This window comes from Saccostrea cucullata, unplaced genomic scaffold, assembly GCF_032062105.1.
Source record: "Saccostrea cucullata isolate Sc308-1 unplaced genomic scaffold, CSIRO_AGI_Scuc_v1 ctg18804, whole genome shotgun sequence".
Classification (NCBI taxonomy): Eukaryota; Metazoa; Mollusca; class Bivalvia; order Ostreida; family Ostreidae; genus Saccostrea; species Saccostrea cuccullata.
The window spans coordinates 1-9,758 of record NW_026921777.1 but is presented as its reverse complement, the minus strand read 5'-3'; the positions used below and the strand labels follow the sequence as shown (position 1 = coordinate 9,758).

At 32.5% G+C, this 9,758-nt stretch overlaps 2 protein-coding genes across 2 annotated transcripts; one reads left to right on the top strand and one right to left on the bottom strand.

The window, feature by feature from the left end:
* Nucleotides 1-215: 215 nt before the first annotated feature.
* Nucleotides 216-3,094, top strand: LOC134260715 (transient receptor potential cation channel subfamily M member 4-like; the record flags this gene model as incomplete). Its single annotated transcript, XM_062743257.1, has 4 exons — nt 216-411; nt 1,017-1,176; nt 1,384-1,556; nt 2,935-3,094. Coding segments are annotated over 4 exons (666 nt in total), but the record flags the coding sequence as incomplete, so codon positions are not given.
* A 420-nt stretch (nt 3,095-3,514) lies between these two features.
* Nucleotides 3,515-9,651, bottom strand: LOC134260714 (multiple epidermal growth factor-like domains protein 10; the record flags this gene model as incomplete). The annotated part of the gene is made up of 6 exons (XM_062743256.1): nt 3,515-4,404; nt 4,509-4,530; nt 8,278-8,321; nt 8,564-8,582; nt 8,926-9,054; nt 9,511-9,651. Coding segments are annotated over 6 exons (446 nt in total), but the record flags the coding sequence as incomplete, so codon positions are not given.
* Between the last annotated feature and the right edge of the window lie 107 nt (nt 9,652-9,758).

Below are 9,758 nucleotides of genomic sequence, written 5' to 3'. Positions count from 1 at the left end.
CAGAAATTGTGAATTCTACTCTTATGGTTTAAACTATGTACACTGTAGTACACTACACAGAATTCCGCATATGATGTTTGCTCTGCTCAATATTTCATTCGTTAAAATGTTCTTTTTACCAAAATAATGATTGTACTCTGTATATTTTAATTATAACATCATCAAATGTTGTTTAAACAAGAAATATGTATTTATTTATTTTCTAAATTATCCAGTTGAAGGACCTTATAACGTTTATATGGTTGGCCATATTTGTGATATTTGGAGTAGGAATATATTACCATGCAAATCTTTGGCCAGACCACGTGTACATATTTGGTGACGGGTCTTTAGGATCATGGAGGATCTGGAAAATCATCAGTCTTCCTTACTGGCAGCTTTATGGAGAACCTAACGAAGAATACATCAGTGGTTAGTACAGTAAACGCATTACATGTGACTTTCTTTTGCATCAGCTATTTTAAGTACAACGCTAAGTGATCCGAATATATATATTCATGTAGATCAATAAGAACCTCACTTCAAGAAATGCTCTAATTAATAAAATTCACGTTAAATTGTTAAAAATTTCAATTTCCGCTAAATATCGTACAAGTTAAATAAAATACATTAACAGTACCGGTAATTGGTTGTACACATGAAAATATGAATTAGATTACAGAAATTCTTATCAAGAATAGTACTGTTCTTGATGGCATACTAAGTCACTTGATGTTATAGAAAAGTAATAAAAAAGTGTATTACCAGTGTTGGTTAAAGCAGAGTTACATCTGAACGTCGAGATCTCTGCCGACATTAAATACACATTTTTAAATTGTCACATTTGAAGGAATTTTTAATACCTTAAACTTATGATAGAAGATACAAAAATCAGGAATATATTAAATATCTCTACAAGTAATTAATGTATAGCCTGGGTTAGAATAGGTCATACACTTCATCAAATGCAGAATAATTTAGGTAGCTTTTAAAGTTACTTTTCAACCTTTAATATATACATTTATTAATGATATCAGGAAAGGACCAGTCCGACTGTACCAATATTACGTCTATTTGGTCCTCAGACCCATCTCAAGAGAGATGTCCACGCGAGGACTGGACAGTTGTTTTGATCGCTGCATTTTACATGTTATTCTCCAACCTTCTACTAGTGAACCTTGTAATAGCTATGTTCAGGTTTGTACTGTATTATATTCCAAGGGCACTTACATTTAACATATGTTTGAACGCATTGTTTTCATCTGTTCTACTGCATGTTAGTCTGTCCTATTTCATGTACATTCCACTTACCGACATTTTGTACAAACTAAGAGGATAAATTTTACTATACCGAACTTTTAAAATCATTTGAAACCATATAACTGTCTTTATTTTTTTCTTTAGCTACACATTTGGGAGAGTCAAATCGAATTCCGAAAAACTATGGATGTTTGAGCGCTATGTGGTCATAAAGGACTTTGAGTATCGAAAGCCTTCCTTAATAAACATAATTTGCTTTTTGAGTTACATGATCAGTTGCCTGTTTCAAAAATGCAAAAACAGAGTGAAAAATAATCGTAAGTAATTTTCAAGCGTGTAAACATACTGTAGGAAAAACAGCTAACTTTTGTGAATGTTTTCACTGTTTAGCTCACCAGAAACGAAGGATGAAGTGAGCTATTCTGATAAAAATTTGTCCGTTGTCTGTCGTTGTTGTTGACGTTTTAGGCGTCGTTGTAAACTTTTCACATTTTTATCTTCTAAAGAAACAATGGGCCAATTTCATCCAAACTTGCCACAAAGTATTCTTGGGTGGAGGGGATTCATGTTTGTTTAAATGAAGGGCCATGTCAGCTTCCAAGGGGAGATAAATTTTGAATTAGTGGAAAATTAATGGCATTTTTAAAAAATCTTCTCCTCAAGAACCACTTGGCCAGGAAAGATAAAACTCTTGGAAGCATCCTCAGGTAGTGCAGATTCAAGATTGTTCAATCATGACCTCCAGGGGTAGGGTGGGGCCACAATGGGGGGGAGGGTCAAAGTTTAACATAGGAATATATACATGTAGGTAAAATTTTGAAAAAAAATTGTCTTCTCGAGAACTACTGGGCCAGGAAAGCTCAAACTCATGGGAAAGCATTCTCCGGTAGTGTAGATTCAAGTATATTAAAATCATGACCACTAGGGGTATGGTGGGGCAACAAAGGGGGGTGAAAGTTTACATGTAACAAAAGATTACACAAGGAATATCTTCAAAAAACTTCTCCAGAAGTTCTGGGCTAGGAAAGTTAAAACTCATGTTGAAGGATCCTCTGATAGTGTAGATTTAAGTTAATTCAAATTATGACACCCCCCGGGATGGGGCCACAATGTGGGGTCAAGTATTACATAGGAGTACAATCATTAAAATCTTTAAAATCTTTAAAATCTTCTTCTCAAGAACAGCAAAGCCATGATTGGTCATACACTGTAGTTATATGGAAGCATCCTCATGTGGTATAGATTCAAGTCTGTTCAAATCATGTTCCCACTGGAATCCACTTTGAGATTTTATTTTTTCAATACTGAACTGATTTCCGCTGTTAGTTCACATAGCCAGAGCTCAGATGAGTGGTGTGTCTCCTTGTCCTCTTGTTGCTTATACCAAGTTTGCGATATCAAGCTTTGAGCAATTATATATATATATATATTTAAAAATTTATAAAGGGTTCCTTACAGTCTTCTCTCTGTAAATATAATATATTAAATCTTGAGGTTTCAACGTTTGTTCAGTCATCGGAAACATTTTTTTCTTTGTTATTGCGTAGAAGAAGGTTCCTTTTTTGCAGAAATATTAAATAATCGGCTTTCTTAAATATAATTATTCTTCATTTCTGCACAAACAAGAAAAAGGAATATTTTGAGAAATTTCCAAGCAATTTTAGATCATTGATTATGCTTTCCCCTTTTTCACAGAAGGGAAAAGAGAAACAAGTGAAAATAAAAAAGAGGAGAAGAGGAACTTGAAGAAATTTCAAAAAATCATGGCAACGAGAGTTGTCTATGCACAGGCAGAACATGTATTGAGAACTGCTGAAACGAATAGCATGTAAAACACTGTTTCTTTTTTTTAAACAATTCGTTGTAAATATTTTGTAGTTGTTCAAAAGGTTTGTACAAACTTAAAATTAGTTCATTCAATAAAATAAAAAAGGATAGAATTAGATGTCTTATAATGATTTGTTTTATTCTTTATTGAATTATTATCGCAGTGATTTTTTCAGAAACAGATTCTGTTCATTACCAATCTCTAGGAATCTCAATGCATAGAAATGAAGTTAGAAGCAAATTCCTCGCAAAACATTTGCGACAAATTATTACTTATACTATTTTTACACCTCAAGAGGAACAAATTCAACAAAAAAATCTATTTCAATTCAATATTCTTTATTTTTCTAAATGTATGCCGAATCGATTATTTGTTAGGAACACAAATAAATACATAATATTAAAAAAAGGAATAGTAATATATTGAAAATTAAAAAGAAGTGTTTTTCAAACCATTTATACTTTTTGTCGTAGTGTTATATGTGCACATGGTAAATGAGACGTACCGGTAATTTGTTTGATTGCTTGGATGAGATATTGAGAACAAGTCATTAAGTTACAAATAAAAGTTCTTAAAATTTGCTAAATGTGTACTCTTAATAGCTGTTAGGACGTTTTATATTGTCTTACGTTTCTTATCAGATATTCCTTTAATTATTAAAAAAGGTTATTGCAAGAACTACTCCCCAATTTATGGGCGTGTGTAAATATTGAAAGAAGACGTATTAAGTTTCCAAGTATGAATACATATCTAGACTAATAAATTGATGCATTTAAAGTATTTAAAAAGTATTGAATTTTATTTCAAATACACTACAGTTGAAATGAAACAATGATTTTTTTTCTCATTTCACAGATGTCAGCATCGTCATTATAATGCAACAAAGATCCATTATATTTCAATAAATAGTAATTTTAGATTTTATTTTGCATTTTGTCATTAAATGAAATCTTTTTATGATTATGCAATCCTAATCGCGCGCAATTCTTTTTTATCTTGGTTTTGTAAATATTTATAAATACTTAACATATATTCTAGATGTTTCTCTTATGCAAAATTGTCTAAGAAGATATATACAATGCCATGTATTGACATTAAAATACAGCACGCACTTCCTTCAAGAATTGGAACTCTTCGACTCCATGGATAAAGGGAAAAAATTCAAACTACATTGCGTATACCTTAAGCTAATATAATAATTTATTTTCGCGGCCGATTTGATGCTTTGCATCAATTTAACTTGTTATTATCTGTTGACAGCCTCGGCATATTGATGTAGCTCCTCGTACGTAGAGTGTTTGTCTAGAGCTCCAAGTTCTGCATAAATGGAGCTACCCCTGAAATAAATATGTTATATTTATTGTACAAAGATTTTTTTTCAGCAAAAAAAGGTGAAAACGTCTTTCAAAACAAATAAATAGATAAGCTTGATAATACATACTGATGTCCATTTGAAGGAATGTCTGAAATAATATATTTGCAACACAATGAAAAAACATTGATATACATATTTATTATTTATAATAAATATGCATTAATTGAAAATTGAAACAAGAAGCTCATTGGCCACATTGCTCACCTGAGCACATGGGCAAGTTGAAACACATATCAGCTCAGTATTGAAAAGTAAACTTGTTGGGAGAGGGGAGTTTGAATTTTCTAGATTACTTGAGAATGTCACTATATCAGTTAAGCATACATGTGTAATTTTGCCATGCTTAAAAGGAGATTTTTAAAGATTTTTCAAACATACTTCTTGATCTCCCATTGTGACCCCTTCCCCTCCCCCCACACACACACATTATTAGCTCACCTGAGCCGAAGGCTCAAGTGAGCTTTTCTGATCACATTTTGTCCGGCGTCCGTCTGTCTGTCCGTCTGTCTGTCTGTCTGTCTGTAAACTTTTCACATTTTCGACTTCTTCTCTAGAACCACTGGGCCAATTTCAACCAAACTTGCCACAAAGCATCCCTGGGTGAAGGGAATTCAAGTTTGTTCAAATGAAGGGCCACGCCCTTATTCAAGGGGAGATAATTGGGAATTAATGAAAATTTGGTGGCATGTTTTAAAAATCTTCTTCTCAAGAACCACTGTGCCAGGAAAGATGAAACTTATGGGGTAACATCCTCAGGTAGTGTAGATTCAAGTTTTTTCAAATCATGAGCCCCGGGGGTAGGGCGGGGCCAAAATGGCCGACCAAAGTTTTACATAGAAATATATTGGAAAATTCTTTAAAAATCTTCTTCTCAAGAACCACTGTGCCAGGAAAGATGAAACTTATGGGGTAACATCCTCAGGTAGTGTAGATTCAAGTTTTTTCAAATCATGACTCCCGGGGGTAGGGCAGGGCCAAAATGGCAGACCAAAGTTTTACATAGAAATATATTGGAAAATTCTTTAAAAATCTTCTTCTCAAGAATGACAGAGCCATCATTCATCAAATTTATATGGAAGCATCCTCAGGTAGTGTAGATTCAAGTTTGTTCAAATCATGACCCCCGGGGGTAGGGCGGGGCCAAGATGGCCGACCAAAGTTTCACATAGAAATATATAGGAAAATTCTTTAAAAATCTTCTTCTCAAGAATGACAGAGCCATAATTCATCAAATTTATATGGAAGCATCCTCAGGTATGGAAGATTCAAGTTTGTTCAAATCATGACCCCCGGGGGTAGGGCGGGGCCAAAATGGCCGACCAAAGTTTTACATAGAAATATATATCAAAATTCTTTAAAAATCTTCTTCTCAAGAATGACAAAGGCATAATTCATCATATTTATATGGAAGCATCCTCAGATAGTGTAGATTCAAATTGTTCAAATCATGACCACCGAGGGTAGGGAAGGGCCAAAATGGCCGACCAAAGTTTCACATAGAAATATATAGGAAAATTCTTTAAAAATCTTCTTCTCAAGAATGACAGAGCCATAATTCATCATATTTATATGAAAGTATCTTCAGGTAGTGAAGATTCAAGTTTGTTCAAATCATGACCCCCGGGGGGTAGGGCGGGGCCAAAATGGCCGACCAAAGTTTTACATAGAAATATATAGGAAAATTCTTTTAAGAATAGCAAATCCATGATTGATCATGGGATTACTTTTGGATTTTAACTTTTCAATAATAAACCAATTTCTACTTTTTCTAAGGTACAGTACACAGGTGAGCGATGTGGCCCATGGGCCTCTTGTTTCAATAAATTTCAAACTCAACAACTTGCAGATGCTTACATGTAAAATTGATTAAGGTTCATAAACCCTCTGCTCACTCATATGAAATTTTTCTTTAACTTTTATGCTTTTCCAAGGGAAATGTATATGCTGAATAAAATCCAACAAATTATAGCATGGCTTGCGGGGCAAAATTTGACAGAAAAGGTACTTAAACTTGACAAATTTATAAAAGAATAATAGACATTAGTGTCATTAAGAGTTATCTCTCTTATCAGAGTATCAATGTACCTTAAACAAAACTTTTCCGCTCTGGAGAAGATTTGCAAAAAGTTGATGCCTAATTGTAGCCCCGTCATACCCCCATGGATCATGATTTGTACAAACTTGAATCTACACAACCTGAGGATACTTTCACATAAGAAGATGGGCGTATTAGGCGGGCAGAATGCCTATAGCGCGACAGATAAGAAGGGGGAAAATTTAATCTCAATTATATCCTAATTTTATGTCATTTCTCATCTAATATTAAAGTATACTTAATGTAAAATCTCTATTATTTACAAAAATCTCACAAAAACTGAAAATATTTGCCTATGAAAAAGCATACACTGACTTAAAAGAGCAAAAAGGATCATTTTTTTTTTTATACTTTAACAATTTTTTTCAATGTGAGTGGGTCTTCGCTCCATTTTTTTGAAAGATAATCCTAAAAGTTTGCGATAATTTATATATTTTTTGGTTTACTAAAAAATGGAGGGAAGACCCACTATACCTTAAAAATAGACTTTTATGACAAAACATTCGCATCTTTCCGAGAAATACTTCAAGTCCATTAAGTCAATGGTCATATCACAAACATGATTTAAATGCCAATGATTCACAAGAGCCATGTAGCAAAGTGGTTAGCGCGTTAGCGTCAAAGCAGTCTGATACTTCGGTATTTTATTGCCGGGGTTCGAATCCCATGAATACCATGGAATATTTTTATGAATGAAATTTTAAAGAGATTTATTTTTTCTCAGAAAATGTTTTTTTTTCTCATATTTTCATAAATTTCAATAATGAGATGTAAATTTATATACTCAATTTACATATCAAATGTGATTTTTTTAATATCTGATGCTATAGGCATTCTGCCCGCCTTATCCGCCCATCTTCTTTCATTTTTCCCTTCTGGAGAAGAAGATTTTTTTAAAGATTTCACCTGTATACATTGTATTCCTTTGTGAAACTGTTATCATCCATTGTGGTCCCGCCCTACCCCGGATGCTACCCCTACCTAAGGATGCTTCCCCATAAGTTTCATCTTTCCTGAAGATTTTTATGAAGATAACATTTATTTTTCATTAATTCATAAATATCTCCTCTTTGAAAAGGGCCTGGTCTTCCATTTGAACACACTTGAATTCCCGTCATCTAAGGATACGTTGTGGCACGTGTGGTTGAAATTGGCCCAGTGGTTCTTGAGAAGAAGATGAAAATGTGAACTGTGTGCGACAATGACACCAACAACGACGACGACAGACAACGGACATATTTTGATCAAAAAAAGCTCACTTGCGCCCTCGGCTCAGGTGAGCTAATAAAAGTGATAGTGAATTTTTAATATTTCTTTTTCTTGAGTGAGAATAAATAATAAACTCATGACGTATTTAAAAGAAGTAAAACTTTTAATGAATTGATGCAAATTTAGACTAGTGTAGTAATGGACCTTTGTTATATACGGTATTATATATACTGTAAGAAAAATTCAATTCTATTTACCAGTTTTGGATCAACAAAAGGATTTGTGAATTGATTTCAATTTTAATACAAATATCATAATAAATAAAAGAAAATTAGTACTCTAAGCTTCCAAGTAGAAAAAAAATCATCTATTAAAGAATGTTTACAACTCAAGGACCAGATATTGTTTGAAGAAATTATGTAATAAATGTAAATTTCAGAAATAAAAAGATACTTGTTTTCTAAGTTGTTAGGAATTGAAAATGTTCGTGTTATTTGATTAGAAGTAAATGAGATATATGGCATGTTTTACCTGTGAAGTCAACATCCTTTTGATCAGCACTTGATTTAAGATCACTGAAGAAGAAGTACATCACTATTTTTATGAAGTTGACAACTTTCGAAAAAACGGTCTTAATTATTCATCAATTACAAAATGATGAAGCTTAAGATTAAATTTCGATGTTATATATAATTACAAAAACAATAGAATTTCTGCATTCCGGATTTATATTTAGTCATCGGATAAATAGTCCAGATCTGGGATCATTTGCCTGGATATAACAAATTTCACAATTTCAAAAAGGGGCGAATCTCACCATTTCACTGCAATTATTGCTGAAATTAAAAGAATTGTCTTTGTTAAATTTATTTACCCAGAAAAAAATATTGAAATTTGCATGTTAAAACTCATAAATAAAATAATAGACTTGAGTACTTGTTGATACAGTGTACCTCGAAAACTATGAGGAATATAATAAAAAGAAATAACGTCAAATCTTTTGTTTTTTTGTTTGAAAAAAAAAATAATGGGATAAATATGTTGTATGTTAGAAAGAAAGGGTCATGAAATCTAATCGTCAAAATATAGCTGAAATAGTGCCGACTCGGCATTAAACAATAGTTATATATCAATCAGCCAATCAATACAACAAAGTAAACTTAAAATATTTATACTCACATTGGTTCCTCTTCCACAGCATGAAATTGATTGCACTTCCGATGACAACAATGACAACAGAGATGATACCTCCAATAATAATGCTCGTTTTGTCACTGTTACATGTACGAGGATTGGAGATGGGTTTTTCTGAAATTTTTATTTTTCATTAGAGTTCATTAGAGTTTTAAATTTAATTTTTTTCACTTTAATGTATATTATGAACAACTAAAAAATACGAATATAACAACAGAACAACTAAAGCTAAAACAAGTGAAAACAAAGTGCCATTATGCATTTAAATGATAAAATTTAAATATGTATGTGAAAGTGAACCTTCATATTAAGAAACACATAAACCACAGTATAATATTAGATAAACATATTTTATTTCAATTTTACGAAAGGAACCAAAGAAACAAGCGCTTTTGTAACCGTTTTTTAATACAATTTTACAATATTTAGTTTAATTATTACATTTCTCAACTTCAGATACACTTTTTGGGCAATTGCATTGTGATTTTCCCTTTTTAAGACTATATTTAATACTTTTTCCTCAGGAATTTAAAAAATATGTGTATAACACTCCTTTCATCCAACATATACCTTCATTACATAGAGCTCCATTGAGTCCTTCTATGCATCCATCATGACACACACCAGTAACGGGGTCACATGATCTGTTTCCTCCACAGTAAGTCATACAATTCCCGAGACAGTTTATTCCAAAAAATCCAGGGGGACATTCTGTAAAATGTTTTTTGTATTCCATATAATTTTTTGTAAAGTTTTTGTCTTTTGTGTGCTTTAGTCAGACTCGGTACAATATAATGAATATTCCTGTAACCAAAAAC